General features: G+C 43.1%; 1 protein-coding gene across 1 annotated transcript in view; it reads left to right on the top strand.

The window, feature by feature from the left end:
- The window catches only part of LOC149441183 (kinesin-like protein KIF13B), an 88,450-nt gene that overhangs the window by 33,509 nt on the left and 35,808 nt on the right, over window positions 1-19,133 (top strand). Inside the window, exons 4-5 of the mRNA XM_089657652.1 lie at window positions 2,821-2,938; window positions 5,568-5,701. Of these exons, the coding sequence (XP_089513778.1) occupies window positions 5,579-5,701 (123 nt within the window). The 5' untranslated portion in view covers window positions 2,821-2,938; window positions 5,568-5,578. The remainder of the gene's footprint in view (window positions 1-2,820; window positions 2,939-5,567; window positions 5,702-19,133) is intronic.

The raw sequence follows: 19,133 nt of genomic DNA, 5'->3' as shown, positions 1-19,133 counted from the left end.
GGAGGTGATAGTGTCCGGGGCGTTGGGCATAGTGGGGGGTAGTGTGGCTATGAGGTCGGAGGAGGGGAGGGTTGAGGGGATGATGGAGGGCGGGGGGCTGGGTGAAGAGGTAGATTGTGAGTTGACAATGTCCTTACGGATTGCGTCAATCTTGTTTTGGAAATGATTGGCAATCTCGTGGGCGGTTAGAGAGGTGCTGAGTGGAGGTGGGGGGGGGAGAAAGCAGGGATTGGAAAGTGGAGAAGAGCCGGCAAGGACAGGTGGAGAGGGTGTTGATAAGGGTTACGAAGTAGGCTTGCTTGGCGGCGTGGAGGGAGGTGGTGTAGGTGAGGAAGGCAGCTTTTTAGAGGGAGAACGTGCAAGGGGATCTGGTTTTGCGCCATAAGCGCTCCAGCGCGTGACTGCATCGTTTGAGACGTTTCGTATGGTCGTTTTGCCAGGGTTGAAGTGGTCGGGGTCTGGTGTTACGCGGGGTGCTTTTCACAATGAATGGCACCATAACGCATTGCTCACAGAGCAGGTGATGTAGCAACGTGCAAAGGCCAAATGTAATTTCAACATGTATAAATACATCAGTGGTCCATATAGTGAACTCGGTGTAGAGTTATTCACCCTGAGGTCATCACAGAGGACAAGGGGGCACTCTTTACGTCTGGAGGAAAAGAAATGTAATCTCCAAACATGGAAACGTTTCTTCACAGTGAGAGCTGTGAAAATGTGGAATAGACTCCCTCAAGAGTTGGTTGTGGCCAGATCAGTGGATTGCTTTAAAGAAAAGTCCTGGATTCTTTCTTAGATACACAGAATATAACTGAATACTAACATTTATAGGTAATGTTGATCCAGGGAATATCCGATTGCCTCTCAGGGGATCAGGAAGGATTTTTGTCCCCTGCAGGAACAAATTGCATCATGCTTTGCTGGGGGGTCCTCTGGATCAATTGTGGGTATTGGACTATAACTTTTTTTTTTTTTTTATGGTTGAACTGGATGGACTTTTATCTTTTTTTTTAGCCAGACTAACTATATAATTGGGCCATCGGGGCCCTGTTAACACTTAAGTGTTTTGTGCAGTGTCTTAATGCACATGTTGCACTAAGGTGGCCAATTACACGGCACCTGAGCACCACAAAGCACAAAATACTATTTAATTAATTTTTTGTATTCAAAGCAAACTCCCCCCATCCATCCATGTGTCCACGCTTTATTTTGCTAAAGAAATCACTTTGAAAAATACCCCCCTAGCATTTCTGGCCATGGCCATCTTGAGTAAGGGCAGATAATTCATGTAGCATTGACTTCCTGAAATCCATCTGCCCTTAGTTCAGGCATACATGCCTGAAAAGTCCCTCCAAAAGATTCCTGGGACATATGACATCATTTTCCTAGGCAAGAAACCATGAAAAAAACATAAAAAAATTGTTTAAAACAAATAAATATGATATACATTCCTATCTACTTACTAATGCTAGCAGCATGACAATTAAAAATACTCAATGTTGATTGAGAGAGTGAAGTTCCACTTTAACAACACAGCACCACAACACACAGTATATGCATTGTGATGTACTAGGATGCATGGTGTGTTGGACTGTACTGTACAATGTGTTGGGGCACCATTCACAATGGTACCTGTCATAGAGCATTTCCATTGCCATGCATTGTGACAATGCCTGTTGTAGTATGTGTTCTCGCAAAACATACAAGTGTGAAATTTAAGCCAGCCTTAAGAAAGCCATAGATGGTGCAAATTTCTTTCCTGCAATTGCTTGATTCAACTGGCAGGGGGCCTTCCCTGCCGGCAGAACACAATGATGACTGCTAGTGGCTATAACCTCCAGTAATCGCATGCAAAAAATCCAACAGGCTGGTCGTAATGAAGTCAATCTAAGGTTCGACTTCAGTACAACCAGCCTGTCCATAGATGGATTGAATCTTGGCCGGTCCCTGCTGAACCAGCTGAGATTTCGATCCAACTATGGCTGGCCTTACACTTATTGAAATTCAGTCGGTTAGCTGGGACTGGCCATATTTTGATCAGTGTGTGGCTGCCTCCACTCAACAGAAGGTGCTCATTTGATCAACTTGCTTTAAAACTTTCCTCGACCAGTAGCTGCAGCTGCTGATCAATATATTTTTCCATCCATCTCTTTTGTGTGGATAGAGGAATGTGGCTGGCTGAGCCTTTATGGCCAGCTTTACTTTTGTTATGTTTGGCTTTATGCCTCATTATATGCAATTTAAGTTTTTGTTTTTTATTTTTTTTCTGTTGAAAAACACCCAAAAAATGTTTTAAAGCCCCATGTATGTACCCATGTACGCAAACATATAAACACAAACACACGCGTTGGATGCACAAGCAAGCCAAAAAAATACATTTGATGCACCATGTCCACAACTACTGCATTAGCCTGTGCACACAAAAGCTGATTGCCCCTCATAGCTGCTTGAGAACGTCTGTATCCCTGTAGGCCTTCCAGACATGCTATTAATGTGGAGCTGCACACGCCAGGGTGGAAGCAATCATTTTAGGGCCATCATTCACCACTAACTCTAAATTGATGAGTTGTATAGGCTTCAAAGCATTGCTTATGGAAAATGTTGGGTACCAAGGTTTTTGCTGTTTCATGGACACGTGCAAGTTTGAGGGTTGACAGATTTGGTATCTATTTACTCAACACAACCCCATTTTTTATATTTTACCAAATACCCAACATGGGATAATCCATTGTGTATGCAGTGGCTTTTCTGGATAAGACACTCCTGTAATACTGACTCTTGGGCAGAACTGAAACACTTGCCTTCTTTTGTTTCTCACAGGGTCGATGGGAAAGCCAGCAGGACGTATCCCAGTCCTCACCCCATTCCAGTCGAAGGGGCACATCCCCCCAACGTGCGCAGAATGTGCCCTCTGCAGACAGCCAATCACAAGATCAAGGTGAGTCAACAAGCTGCTTCATGAACAACACCACCAAATGACACTAAAACCTCCCCAGTGCCCCCATATTCTATTTTAGACCATTACTGATCGTGTGTCTAATACCAAAAGCCTTTTTTCCCTCCAGGAAATGAATAGGCAGCGATGATCTGTAAAATTCAAACGCTTTATTGCTGTAGTCTAGGGGTCTCCAAACTTCTGACACAAACTTTAGGGGGGCCAGACTGTGGCCAGTGGGGAAAGAAAATGCCCTGGCATCAGTAGGAATAAACAATTCCATAATCTTGGTGGTCAGTGGGAGTAAATAAATTACATTATTGTTGTCAGTGGATGGAATAGTGCCCCACCATTGGTGTCAGTGGGAGGAAGAGTGCCCCAAAATTGGTGTTAGTTTTTGAGAATTCTTTTCCCATCTCTGATGTCAGTGGGAGGAATAGTGCCCCATTGTTGGTGTCAGTGGGAGTAATAGTACCCCAAGGGCTGGACAACGGCAAGTAAAGGGCCACAGTTTGGAGACCCCTTCTCTAGGTAAACAAGGAGTCTGAACCTAATACCTCTTCCTCTGACAGAAGGAGGTCTGGGGCAGGGAGTCCTTGTTTGTTTGTCCAGAGCAATAAAGTTATCCACATTTGAATTTTACTGAATCCTGTCAGCTTTTTTTCCTGGATGTGTTTGGCATGTGGCGCTTAGGACAAGCCCTGGCCTGGGGTACCTGGTGTCCTTGGACGGTGACCTGACCATGGGCTTGGGAGCAGTGCACCCAATTTTCTTGGATTTTTTTACCCTATCACTGAAACTTCCCTTCACTTTCTGTCCCAAAGACTCAGCAGGATGTAAGAGAAAAGCTGCCACTGAAATAGGTGCCCCCAAGGGAAGAGTTTCCCCTCCATGTTTAGTTCAGTGACATTTCTACAATTTTGGATTTCCCATCACTTTCTGCCCAGTGGAAAGGTCACAAATGGAAAGGTTGAATCTTTCCAGGATGGACCCGGCAATAAAAACCTGAAAGGAAGATGGATGTTGGGTTCTGGTTTGTCTCAGTAGATGTACCCAGTTAGGTACCATGCAGGGTGGAGGGAATAGTTTCCATTAGGCATCTCTCCAAGGAGTGGTAGCCGAGAGTCAGCTTGTGTCTCAGGTATAAATAAAGTATAAATAAAGGCAAAACTTTTTTTTTGTCCTGTTTGCCATTATCATTGAAAGTGAAAGTAAAAGAAAATTACAAATTTTGGCTTCTCCCCAGAAAAGTAATAGAAGAAAAACTTTCCAGTGGAGACACTAGTTCTGGTAACCCTAAGGGCCCCAAAGAATTCCCTTAGTTTGCAGGGGTTTCCTCTCACTTCCTGTTTTGGATATGGGACAGAAAGTAAAGGTGACGCTCCCTAAAGGGACACAGTTGATAAAAACAGAACTGACATGGGGTGATGTCTTAACTGGGGATGAGGCAGGGAGCAGAGTAGACTGTCTGACACTCCTGGAAGTGTCAGAACTTGAAGAAATCTGTCATAGCTCAGAAAAACATAACAAAATGCTATACTGAGTCATCTGTAGTTGCTATTTATCTACATGAGCATCTAGAAAATGTTCGTTGATGTCCATGCCCCTTTAAACTGAATTTGTCTCAGGTTTAAAGTGTAATTAAAAGAAAAGTATGGGGTTTTGTTTTTTTCTTCTCCAATTATACTTACTTAGGTGGATGCAGCATCAGTCAGATGCTACAACTACCCCCTGCTGGCTCTAAGTGTGAGAAATCAGTGTTCACATGACTGCTGATTGTTGCGTTCTCTAAGCAGAGAGCAGTGACTGTCAGTCACCGCTCTTTGCTCTGCTACCCCCCTCTGCGCTCACTGGTCTGCTGGGCTGTGGAAGGGGAGAGAGCAGCTGGCTCCAGACTCTGGGGTGGATCCCGACTTTAAAGTCAAGATCTTTCCCCAGCATGGACCGACTGAGTAACGTTTGCCTGCTGTCAGCTGAAAATGGGTCACAGGAGTGCAGAACGAACTGCACTACTGTGATCCACAGAATTACAGCCAAAAGAGCTTTGGCTGTACTTCTCCTTTTAAACCCTACATTTTTATGAGCGAATAAAGCACCTGACAATCAGCACTTGCCATTGCTGTGGCTTCTTCTTTAAATGTTTGCCTATCTTCTTAATGGAGCAGTCCCAAAGATTGTTTTAAGTAATTGCTTTTCCTTGTAAGGGTCCTAAGGAGCCCTACCGTAGCCACCCTTGCATGCATGCTCCCAGCCATGACTACAGCCAGATGTCCCCACATTGTGACAACAGACAGCCCTGGAGCCTAGGAAACCAAGCCACTCCACTGTTGACACCTCCTCCAAGCTCCCTTGTGACATACTCAGTGTGCATGTTCCTCTACCAGAAGTTCAGGGAAGCAGCACAGAGAGAGCTGGAGCCAACAGCTTTGATACTTGGGCACAAATATAAATAAATACATTATTGGTGAATGTTTTTGGTTTATGTGAATATAGTAATGTCAAAAACAATGAACGATTGGTATTACTTTTGTGAACGTGATGCTCAAACTAATAAAAAATACAGATTATTTAAAACACCCCTTTCTATAAATCGTTACTCCCATATGATCATGTTTATGGTTTGTGTTGGCAGGGCAGGAAAATATGGTGTCTACCTACTTGAACCCTGTGAAATCCTTAGTGCCTCAAATGCCGAAACTCCTTAAATCTCTGTTTCCTCAGCGTGATGAGAAGGGCAGACAGGCGACTACCATGCTCGCACCTCAGGTAGGTGGTTGTGGTCAACCCCAGTCATGATGGCCCTAAGTTCTAAATAGATCACGCAAAGAGATGAAATGAAATGCCAGTTTGGCTGCAGTAGGAAAGATGGAGTATCGCCATCTAGTGGCAATAATGTACTAGTTTCCTTATTGAGGTATTTCAGGAAAATACAACATTAAGGCCACTAGATGGAGCTAACAATCCTAGGAAATAAACCTGTTAGGAAAGTCACTGTGAAGATTGGTAATGGTTGTCTGACTGACACATTCGTACAGCAAATATTGTATAAATACCCCTACGTGTATTTAAAGCCGTTCTTAGATGTGGTGGCTGCATTACTATACTTTTGTTCAGGCCTTTTCACTTTTTTTTTCACCTGTTGATCCTGCCAGTAACATGCTTCGTGTCCTAGGGTGACAATGCTCACTCACTGTATCTATGGAGGTGCAGTGTTGTCACTTTCCTGATTTTTGACTACAACATCTCCCCTCATCCTCATTAAATAGGAAGAGGGGAGTTCTGTAGTTCAGAAAAGATAGCTGGGAAAGGCTCATTGTCTGCAGGTCAGAACATAGGACGTTACACGCATACTGGATTTCCGAGAGAGGACCAACGGATAGTTTTCTGTACTTGCTGAACATGTTAATAGCCTGAAATAAAAAATATTGCAGCTGATACATCTAAAGTCTGGTAGGCTGTGATAATGGAAGCAACAACTTTTTCTAACTTTGAGGGTTTTTAACATGCTGGTTCACATATATGCAGATTGGATGCAATTTGAACCACATCCAATCTGCATAACATTTCTTCCTATGGAGCCTGTTCATATATGCCGGTGTACTGGCAGTGTGGATTGAAAGAGTCCTGTCCGATTTCTGAGCCGTGCAGTCTGGTCCAGGTGCGGATTACAGACTATTGACTTCTATGGAAATTGTTTCTAAACTGCACATGTTATCAGTTGTGAGCAGGATAAAATCTGGACCTGATCTAAACCTGACCCGAACAGCTCAACAACTACTTTGTCAATTGGCTGTGAAACCTGAGCTTCAATCCGCACCGCACATGTGTAAATCCACACTTATTTAGAGAGAAACCTTACAAAGAAAAAGTAAAGATTAGAGAGATTAACATACACAGAGATCCTCAGAAAAGGCAAGTGTTTCAAGGAGCTGGTCTCTTGACCAAAGCTAAAGGTTTCTAAGTTCCAATGCTGGACAAATGCCATGTAGGACTTCCAAAAACATAAACGTTTGAATATAAATAAATTCACTTAAGAAGACAGATTATTAGGAACAAGAGACATTAATTTCTGTTATTTTGAAACCCCCTTAGCTTGACCGTGACTTAGATTCATTTACTCTCTATCTATCAACATACATACACACACTATATTGCCAAAAGTATTGGGCCAGCCTTCCAAATCATTGGCTTCAGAATGGGTCGCTCTCAGTAAATTCAAGCGTGGTCCCGTGATAGGTTGCCACCTGTGCAATAAATCCAACCCTGAAATTTCCTGGCTACTAGATATTCCACGCTCAACTGTTAGTGGTATTATAACAAAGTGGAAGCAACTGGGAACAACAGCAACTCAGCCACCAAGTGGTAGGCCACGTAAAATGACAGAGCGGGGTCAGTGCATGATGAAGCACACAGTGTGTAGAAGTCGCCAATTGTCAATAGCTATAGACCTCCAAACTTGGTGTGGCCTTCAGATTAGCACAACAACAGTGTGTGGAGAGCTTCATGGAATGGGTTTCCATGGCCGAGCAGCTGAATCCAAGCCTTACATCACCAAGTGCAATGCAAAGCGTCAGATCCAGTGGTGTAAAGCACGCCGCCACTGGACTCTAGAGCAGTGGAGACGTGTTCTCTGGAGTGACCAATCACGCTTCTCTTGCCTGACTGCATTGTGCCAAATGTAAAGTTTGGTGGGGGGTGGGGGATTATGGTGTGGGGTTGTTTTTCAGGGCTTTGGCTTGGCCCCCTAGTTCCAGTGAAAGGAACTCTTAAGGTGTCAGCATACAAAGACATTTTGGACAATTTCATGTTCCAAACTTTGATGGAACAGTTTGGGGATGGCCCCTTCCTGTCCAACATGATTGCACACCAATGCACAAAGCAAGGTCCATAAAGACATGGATGAGCGAGTTTGGGGTGGAGGAACTTGACTGGCCTGCACAGAGTCCTGACCTCAATCCCATAGAACACCTTTGGGATGAATTAGAGCGGAGACTGTGAGCCAGGCCTTCTACCCCGACATCAGTGCATGACCGCACAAATGTGCTTCTGGAAGAATGGTCAAACCTTCCCATAGACACCCTCCTAAACCTTGTGGACGGCCTTCCCAGAAGAGTTGAAGCTGTTATAGCTGCAAAGGGCGGGGCCAACTCAATATTGAACCCTACGGACTAAGACTGGGAGGCCATTAAAGTTCATGTGCGTGGAAAGGCCTGCGTATCAATGCTTCTGGCAATACAATGTGTGTGTGTATGTATGTATGTATATGTATGTGTGTGTGTATTTATATATATATATATATATATATATATATATATATATATATATATATATACACACACATATACAGTGCTCAGCATAAATGAGTAAACTTCAACAGATTTGTCAGAAAACCTTTATTTCCTTTCAGAATCAACCTTTTCTATGGGACACTGTACTACAAAATACTCCCACAAATGAGGCCATTAACCACTTGTCCTCCAGAGGATTTACCCCCCTTCCTGACCAGGCCATTTTTTGCAATACGGCGCTGTGTTACTTTAACTGAGAATTGCGTGGTCATGCAACGCTGTACATAAATTAAATTTATGTCCTTTTCCCCCCCACAAATAGAGCTTTCTTTTGATTGGTATTTGATCACCTTTTGCATTTGTTTATTTTTTTGCGCTATAAACAAAAAAAACCCTACAATTTTGAAAAAAACAATATTTTTTTTACTTTTTGCTATAACATATCCAGTAAAAAAAAAAGTCTTCATAAATTTAAGCCTAAATGCAATCTGCTGTATATGTTTGATAAAAAAATCCCAGTAAGTGTATATTAATTGGTTTACGTGAAAGTTATTTTTTTTATATTATAGGTTTTTTTTATATTAGTAATGGCGGCAATCAGCTACTTATAGCAGGACTGCGGAGGGTATTCGGACACTGGGTGGGAACTTACTAACTGCCACTGACATCCCAATGACACTAATACAGTGATCAGTGCTAATAAAAAGCACTGATACTGTACTAATGATACTGGGCAGGAAGGGGGTTAACATCTGGGGTGATCAAAGGGTTAACTGTGTGCTGTTTTACATGGTGTGCTGTGTGTGTTTTACTAGGGAGACATGCTGCTGTTTATTTCTCTGCTGTGCAGAGAAATACAATGCAGCATGTCCTTGGTGGCAGGAGAGAGAGACCTGTGTTGTTTGCAACAACTTCAAGCACAGTGCGGTGATGAGAGGCTCAGCCATAGTAAGACATTTGAATGGTGTAAATGTTTCAAAGATGGCTGTACGTCCGTCAGTGACGATCCTGGCTGTGATGGTTCCCAGCCAACAGCAGTCATTCCTGTGAACATTCAGCACCTGGAACGCCTGATCCTGTATAATGGACACAATCCCTGTCATGGAATTGCACAAGAGATGAATCTTTCTGTGGGAACGGTGAACACAGTGATGACGAAGTGAAGCCGGCTGTCTTAGGACGGTTCAGGCGTACTGACAAATCTTTCTATACCAAAGCTTTCCAGGCATTAGTTAAACAGTGCGATAGGTGTATAAATGTAGCAGGGGAGTATGTTGGAAAATAAATGCAGTTTCCATTCCTTGAAATTTGTTCTTTTATTACATAAGCTCAAGTGTCTTGTTTTGACTTGAACACCCCTTAGAGATATATATAAATGCTACTGCCCACAAAGGGCAGAAACGGGTAAGTTGGACTTTTTATGTGCCTCCAGGAAATCCTACAAATCAAATCAAAATCTCAATTGTTTATTATCTGTATATTTAAAATAAAAGATAAGGCAAGACTTCATAAAAAGCAATAGTCCTCAGTATGTATTCAATGTGTGGTATCTGGTGTTTGCAATGGATCGACGCGTTTTGCAATGTGTATGTATGAATGTGAGTTAGGGACCTTAGATTGTACACCCCTTGAGGGTTAGGGACTGATGTGAATGTACAATATATATGTAAAGTGCTGCATAAATTGACTGCACTATTGAAGTACCTGAAATAAACTTCCTTCCTCAGTATCCACGCCAATTGAAAATACAGTAATGTAATGATTCTCTATCCAAAAAATCTCTTTAGATTCCTATCAAACCTCACATCTCAAGACTGAGGGACAACCCCTCATATTTCTAAAAGTGCCAACATTCTAAGTGATACTTCATATTCTGAAAATATCTGCCCTTGCATTAGGAATAGGGGAGAGTGCCCCGCAGGGGCGGACTGACAACTCATGGGGCCCCCGGGCAATAGGGGATCATGGGGCCCCTGTGTCCTTGCCCAAACTCAAAAAAGCCTATGAAAAAGGTACCAGGGGCATCTCATGGGGCCCCCTACTGACCCCGGGCCCTTGGGCAGTGCCCGAGTTTTCAAATGGTCAGTCTGCCCCCGGTCCCCCGTATATATGTAGATGTATGATCAAGGCCACTTGCTGCCCATAAGTACTTGTGTGTATCCCACACAAGAAGCTCCAAAATGGCACCCAATTTGGAGTTGCTTGCATAGGACACACATGTTCTTAAGGGCAGCAAGTGGCCCTGATCATATATCTACATATATACGAGGGACTCCCACCCTCAGCTTTTGCATGGGCAGATATGCTCAGAATATGACCTGTCTCTAGGATTGGTGACACTTTTTAGACATTTGAGGGGTTGCCTCTCAGTCTTGAGCTCTGTGTGGTTTCATACGAATCTATGACCATTTCTTTGTGAAGAGAATCATTGAGTAACTGTATTTACAATGGGATTGGTTCCTGAAGAAATGAGCTCTGCGAAGCGTGTCGATCCTAGACTCCAGATACCACACATTGACTATATACTGAGGACTACTGTCTTTTATGAAGTCTCATCTTATCTTTTAAATATGGAGATAATAAAAAATAGAGATTTTTATTTTATCTCTGTGATTTCTTGGTAGTCCCATTTACCAGTTTCTACTTTTTATGATCAGTAGGGGATTTTATTATTTATTACAGATACTTATATAGCGCTGTCAGTTTACACACAGCTTTACATGTATTGTACATTCGCATCAGTCCCTAACCCTCAAGGAACGTACAATCTAAGGTCCCTAACTCACATTCATACATACACATACTAGGGCCAATTTAGACAGGATCCAATTAACCTACCAGCCTGTCTTTGGAGGGTGGGAGGAAACCGGAGTGCCCGGAGGAAATCCATGCAGGGAGAACATGGAAACTCAAGGCAGGAGGTGCCGTGGTTGGGATTCAAACCAGCGACCCTAGTGCTGCCAGGCGGAAGTGCTAACCATTTAGCCACTGTGCTTTTGGATTTATATTGCAATTAGGGTGGTGCCCACTAAAAAAATAAATACAAAACATGTAGACCAGGTACCTTACCTTTACATAACCTGACACATATTTGGAGATTGTCTCCCTACAGACTGTACCATGTGACATTCTAGAGACATTGTTCTAATAACATCTATCTGTAAGCAAGCATGATCATCTAAAGAGCCTAACATTAGCATATAAGCACATAATGTCATTTAACCACATGCCGCCCAGCCACTGTAGAAATATGTTGGCAGGGCAGCACGGCTGGGCAAAACCACGTTTTAAAACGTGTGTTTGCAAAACAGGTAGGGGGCGCGCCTCCGCCCTACCTGTCCCGCCGATCACGGCCGCAGATGTCAGTCGCCGGGTCACAGCCGGTCGTTACCAGCTGTGTCCCGCCAATTAGCGGCAATCACTGACAGAGAGCAGGGCTGGCGTAGCTCTGCTCTCTGTCAGTTCCCGGTCAGCTCCTGACATGCTGAGCAGGAGAGAAGAGTTTATCTCTCCCGATCAGCGTGTCCCAGTGCAGTACACACAAAAAGTTACAAAAGTTAACCCCTTCCCAGTGCCATTAGTACAGTGTCAGTGTTTTTTTTTTGCACTGATCACTGTATTGGTGTCACTGGGGATGTCGGTGACCCCAAGTCGGTTCCCACCCAGTGTCAGAATGCCCGCCACAGTCCCGCCATAAGTCGCTGATCGCCGCCATTATTAGTATAAAAAAATAAATAAAAATCCCAGTATCTTTACCACCATTTGTAAACGCTATAACTTTCACGTAAACCAATTAATTTACACGTATTGGGGGTTTTTTAGCAAAGAAATGTCACAGAATGCATTTTGGCCAAAATTTATGCCGAAATTTGAGTTTTAAATTTTTTTTTACTGGACATGTTTTATAGCAAAAAGTCCAAAATATTGTTTTTTTTTTTCCTCAAAATTCTCAGCCTTTTCTTTTTAAAGCGAAAAAATAAAAAAACGCACAGGCAATCAAATACCACCGAAAGAAATCTCTATTTGTGTGAAAAAAAGGACATAAATTTCATTTATGTACCGTATTGCATGACCGTGCAATTGTCCATTAAACTAGCGCAGCGCTGTATAGCAAACAAATGGCGTAAATTGCAGTGTCTATACCATAGTTTGTAGACGCTATAACTTTCACACAAAGCAATCAATATACACTTATTGGGATTTTTTTTACCAAAAACATGGAGCAGAATACATTTTGGCCTAAATTTATAGCCAACTTTGAGTTTACTATATATTTTTTATAGCTGAAAGTAAAAAAATATCGTTTTTCTTCAAAATATTTGGTCTTTTTTTGTTTATAGCATGAAAAATAAAAAGCGCACAGGTGATCAAATACCACCCAAAGAGAGCTCCATTTGTGTGAAAAAAAGGATGTAAATTTCGTTTGGGTGCAGCATTGCATGACCGCGCAATTATCAGTTGAATTAGTGCAGCGCCGAGTAGCAAAAAGAGGCGTGGTCATTAAGGGGGGTATATCCTCAGGAGGGCAAGTGGTTAAGTAATGAAGCATTTAATAATAATCCTTTATCAGCTGCAAAGTATGAAATGTTGGGGTTTAGATAACCCTTAAGTTGGAGGAAAATCAGGCAGGTGTCACATGACAAACCCTAAACCATTTGTTTCACCTGATTTCATAAATAGGCCTCTTTGTCATTACCCAGAAACCTTTGGTGTGGAGCCTAAAACGAGTCGTGGTCCCGCCGCATTTTGTATTCTTTACAGTGCACGATCGCTAAGAAGTCAGTGTTCCTTTATGAATTATGATTGCATCCTTAAAAGCAAGACAAATTTATGAAGAGCCTTTCCAGACGGCTGGTTACTTGCCAAATCTGAAATGGAGCGTGCAGTTTCTCCTTGTTACATCTTTGTGGAGTCCATCTGTTAACCTGTTCTGTACAAAGTGTGATATATGAAGGACAACACTCTGCTCTGTGATCAGAAACAGTTGTTGGAGCCATATACAGTATGAACCCGTGCTGCCTAGACACACCTGAGTGGTGACCCCCCATTTGAACAGTAATGAGCCTTGTGACTCCTCTCAACATTCTCTGCTCCCCTTCTCCCTTCAGTTCTCTGAATTTAACCACAAGTGTCAAGAGGGGGACTGAAGAGGGTAACATAATAAGAAAATCTGTAAACACAGAATATAACTGGATATAACATTTATAGGTAAAGTTGATCCAGGGAATATTCGATTGCCTCTCGGGGGATCAGGAAGGAATTTTTTCCCCTGCTGGAGCAAATTGGATCGTGCTTTGCTGGGGTTTTTTTTGCCTTCCTCTGGATCAACTGTGGGAATAGGATTATAACTTTTTTTTTTCTATGGTTGAACTGGATGGACTTTTGTCTTTTTTTCAGCCAGACTAACTATGTAAACACAGCCCCCTCTGCCCTGGGCACTGGTCTCCGGGTGACATAATGGTAAATACAGTCCATACTAGATTATCCTGCTGGAAGGACACCAAAACCTCAGACAGCTACAACGCACTAAGTCTGTGTTTCGATTTTCTTTGGCACATGACAGAACAACTTTTAGGCATCTCTGCTTTGGTGTCCATCATCGAATGACAATATCTCAAGGTGGAGGGTTTTTTTCGATTCCTATAGCAGACACACATAGTTAGTCTGGCTGAAAAAAGACAAAAGTCCATCCAGTTCAACCATAGAAAAAAAAAAAGTTATAATCCTATACCCACAGTTGATCCAGAGGAAGGCAAAAAAAACCCCAGCAAAGCATGATCCAATTGACTCCTGCAGGGAAAAAAATTCCTTCCTGATCCCCCCGCTTCTAGAGGAAAACAAGCATACGTAGGTTAAAAACTGGCCCAATGCTTAAGAGGCATGCTGGCTGGCAATTACAGGTTTTAAAAGATAAAGGTTCCATTGTCTATGCATCCCAGGTTGCCATGCTATCACTCACCTCTAGATAGGGCCTCTTTTTGCTGGTAATAAACCGGTATGCAATGGAGTCAGGGGTGGACTGACAACTGATGGGGCCCCCGGGCAATTGGGGATAATGGGGCCCCTGTGTCCTTGCCTAAACAAAAAAAAAGCCTATGAAAAAGGTACCAGAGGCATCTCATGGGGCCCCCTACTGACCCCGGACCCTCGGGCAGTGCCCGAGTTTCCAAATGGTCAGTCCGCCCCTGAATGGAGTTTAGCTGATCAAAGACCAGCGTGGTCCTGCTACGCCTGGTCACACCCCCTTACTTATCCTAGTAAGGCCCCCCATTTAGGGATCGTTTTTGCGATTTGGTCTTCCGACTGTACCAGAAAGCCCATTCATAGCCCATCTGGTTTTTGACATCGTTGGTCATGTCTATGGGATGAGGCAGATGACTATTCCCAGATGGAACATTCATCGAATAGGTTAGAAAATGGTTTCCAGTCACTACTTTCCTGACATAAACCTGAACCTCTCCCATACCAGATTTGTGGCACCTCACAATGCTGTGTATTGTAATAGGGCGTCACATATCTAAAGCTAAATTCCAAGCAAAAAGTCAAATACACAGATAAAAAAACCACATGGAAGCCATTTTACGAGCCAAAGGATTTGTATTTTTGTCCATCCATTCCTTACATGTACACAGCTCTGTCATTCAGAACAACCCTATCTACTAGGACCGGAAATCTGATTTGTTCTGTGCAGTTCAGTAATATTTACAGGTCTTGTCCCTCCCCCAGCCTGTGATTGGACAGTAAAAGAAGAAGCAGTAAACTGATGAGCTCTTCAGCATGCTTTTTGTTATCACATGAGCACTGCAGCTTAGCCATCCCTGGCTCTGTCTTTGGACAGACTAATGGCAGCAGGAGCCATTGGCTAATACTGCTGTCAGTCAAATCCTGTGGCGCAGGATCAGGGGTGTGGGGCCAAGCTAACCTGACCTGTTTTTGTCTATAGATGCAGGCAGCAGGGCTTGAGAGCAAGTCAACATGAGTGGCCCCATAGGAAATGGCTTCCAATGGGGGCACACGCCGAAGAGGATGAGCCAGGGATGCCAGAAGAGGAAGATCAGGGCTGTTCTGTGCAAAACTATTGTCTGCACTCAACAAGCAGGAAAATGGATTTATGTGTGTGTGTGTGTGTGTGTGTGTGTGTGTGTATATATATATATATATATGTGTGTATATATATATATATATATATATATATATATATATATCTTTTTATATAGTGTATATTGGTTTAATATATTTTATATTGGCGTATTATATATTGACTTTTTTAATATACACTATATATAAAACAATACATCATATAATATATATATTAGCTTTTTTCAAACTTCAGGGGCATATTTCTAAAGTAGCAAATGTGACGTTTACCAAACATTTACTGATGTCACTTCCATCTAAAACATATGCACCAGCAAGATTTACCTGCAGCCTATGTTTGATGAATTTCACAATAACTGCTCTATAAAATGTTATTTTTGTATTTTTTGTTTTGTTTTTTTTTTGTTTTTTTAATAGATATTAAAGTTTTCTTTTTTCCTTCTTGATCTAAACATGTTTTTGGGAAAGCCCAACTAATGAAGCCTAGCCAGCAGCATTAGTGTTAAGTTTGATCTTTGATAAGTCAGTCACCTCCAGAAATAGACTTTAATTTAGCCTCCATTAGAAAACTAGGTTGTTTCTGTGAGTTGGGACTTTGTCAGATAGGCTCGGAGGGGCAAACCGTGACCTGTATCCCTAATCTTGCCATCTCGGGTCATTGGGGGATTGGAGATATCAAAGTTGTATAATGCGTTCCTTTCTTCTGCAGCTTTTTATAACAAGTGAGAGCGCCAGGCAATTGTAAAGCTTCCATTTAGTCCAGATGTTTATAGGGATTTGGTGAAATGGATACATGCTAGACTTGTGTGTTTATCCCCTACTCCTTTGCAGTACTTTTAAAATACCTGCAACGCTTAAAGCCTGTCTCCGGGCAAGGAAAATGCTCCCTTGCACTGAGGCTGCCCCCACACTTCAAAGCTTCAATGCTCATTTAGTTCTAAAGGGGATCAAAAAGCAGTTTTACTTGCCTGATCATCTGCTCCCCCCAGGCAGCCTGTGCTTTTTTTTTTCTCCTCTACGATCTCTCATTGGGTTGTCCCTTGGCATCCTCATGTGATGTAAGGCTATGAGCTCTGCATTGGGCTTGGTGATGTCAGAGAATAGCAAAGAAGAGGCTGCAAGGACTGGTTTTACAGCTCGGAGGGACCCTGCAGAAGATCGGAGAAGTAAATGTGTTTCCAGTAGGCCCTAAGACCGATATAAGACCTATAAGACCACTACATTGGTTAAATGCCCATGTAGGTTTAGTGGGATCAAAAAGCAGTTGTGATGTAAGGCTATGAGCTCTGCATTGGGCTTGGTGATGTCAGAGGACCTGCGACTGTCAGAGAATAGGAAAGAAGAGGCTGCAAGGAATGGTCTTACAGCTCGGAGGGACCATGCAGAAGATCAGGGAAGTAAACGTGTTCCCAGTGGGCCATAAGACCTAAGATCCATTGCATTGTTTAAATGTCCATGTAGGTCTAGTGAGATCAAAAAGCAGCCGATCTTCTGCTCCCCCCAGGCAGCCTGTGCTTTCCTTTTCTCCTCTATGGTCTCTCATTGGGTTGTCCCTTGGCATCCTCATGTGATGTAGGGCTATGGGCTCTGCATTGGACTTGATGTCGGAGTACCTGTGACTGTCAAAAAATAGGGAAGAAGAATCTTCAGGGACTGGTCTTACAGCCTGGAGGGACCCTGCGGAAGATCGGAGAAGTAAATGTGTTTCCAGTAGGCCCTAAGACCGATATAAGACCTAAGCCACACTACATTGGTTAAATGCCCATGTAGGTTTAGTGAGATCAAAAAGCAGTTTTACTTACCTGATCTTCTGCTCCCCCCAGGCAGGCTGTGCTTTCCTTTTCTCCTCTACGATCTCTCATTGGGTTGTCCCTTGGCATCCTCATGTGATGTAAGGCTATGAGCTCTGCATTGGGCTTGGTGATGTCAGAGGACCTGCGACTGTCAGAGAATAGGAAAGAAGAGGCTTCAAGGACTGGTCCTACAGCTCGGTGGGACCCTGTGGAAGATCAGGGAAGTAAACGTGTTCCCAGTGGCCATAAGACCTAAGATCCATTGCATTGTTTAAATGCCCATGTAGGTCTAGTGAGATCAAAAAGCAGTTTTACTTACCTGATCATCTGCTCACCCCAGGCAGCCTGTGCTTTCATTTTCTCCTCTATGATCTCTCATTGGGTTGTCCCTTGGCATCCTCATGTGATGTAGGGCTATGGGCTCTGCATTGGACTTGATGTCGGAGTAGCTGTGACTGTCAAAGAATAGGGAAGAAGAGTCTTCAGGGACTGGTCTTACAGCCCGGAGGGACCCTGCGGAAGATCGGAGAAGTAAATGTGTTTCCAGTAGGCCCTAAGATCGATATAAGACCTAATCCCCACTGCATTGGTTAAATGCCCATGTAGGTTTAGTGGGATCAAAAAGCAGTTGTGATGTAAGGCTATGAGCTCTGCATTGGGCTTGGTGATGTCAGAGGACCTGCGACTGTCAGAGAATAGGAAAGAAGAGGCTGCAAGTGGGCTCAAAAAGCAGTTTTACCTACCTGGCAGGCAGTGCTCCCCTCTTCTCCACGTAGTGCACCCCAAGCATGGAGACCAAGCTGTCACCGACCTCTCCAGGTACAATCAGGAGACAGTAAGCCCGGCTCCTGAACACTGTGACAGCCAATCACAATGCTCACTAGTGTTAGCACCCGCCCTTGTACTGTTTTACCTCTGTGAACAGAAAAAGATACATTGTTTCCTCATCTCCTCACTAGTGAAGTCTGTGTAAATAAACAAAAAAGATTAAAAAAATAGTTGGTATTAACCACTTGGCCTCCAGAGGATTTTACCCCCTTCCTGACCAGGCCTTTTTTTTGCAATACGGCGCTGTGTTATTTTAACTGATAATTGCGCGGTCATGCAACGCCACACCCAAATGGAATGTATGTCCTTTTTTTTCGCACAAATAGAGCATTCTTTCGGTGGTACTCTGCGGTTTTTATTTTTTATAAACAAAAAGAAAACTGACAATTTTGGGGAAAAAAAAAAACAATATTTTTTTTAAATTTTTGCTATTAAACCTATCCAGTAAAAAAAATGTAAAAATCAAATTTCGTCATAAATTCTGCTCCATGTCTTTGCTAAAAAAAATCCCAATACATGTAAATTACTTGGTTTACATGAAAGTTATAGCGTCCACAAATGGCGGTGTATATATACTGGAATTTATTTTTCTGACACTGGGGGGGGGGAGCTGACTAACTGCCACTGACATCCCAATGACACTAATACAGTAATCAGTGTTAATAAAAAGCACTGACATTGTACTAATGACACTGGGCAGGAAGGGGTTAACATCTGGGGCGATCAAAGGGTTAACTGTGTGCTGTTTTACTGTGTGTGCTGTGTGTGTTTTACTAGGGAAACATGCTGCTTTGTATTGCTCTGCATAGCAGAGCAATACAATGCAGCATGTCACTGCTGACAGGGGAGAGATCTGTATTGTTTACACACAGGTCTCTCTCCTGTCTGTGTTCCTCGGCGATCGTTGGTTGCCAGCGGGAAATCTCCAACCGGGACCCAGTGATCGACAGCTGTAGTCGCCAATGGTGGTCTGTAGGGCGGCACACGCGCCCCCCTATCTGGAAAAGCAAAATCACGTATATATACGTGCAGCCCTGCCACCCTGTAGCAGTACTTCTGCTATAGGGTGGTGGGGAACCGGTTAAACACCAAACCAAAAATGTAATATTATGCAGCTCACCAATCATTAGATGTGGTGGCTGCATTAGTTATCTTTTTGAGGCTTTTTTCCATCTGTTTTCACCTGGTGAT

The sequence above is a fragment of the Staurois parvus genome, unplaced genomic scaffold (genome assembly GCF_062004578.1).
Source record: "Staurois parvus isolate SC_StPar_1 unplaced genomic scaffold, SC_StPar_1.0 ptg001016l, whole genome shotgun sequence".
Taxonomy (NCBI): Eukaryota; Metazoa; Chordata; class Amphibia; order Anura; family Ranidae; genus Staurois; species Staurois parvus.
This window is presented reverse-complemented; position numbering and strand designations above follow the sequence as displayed.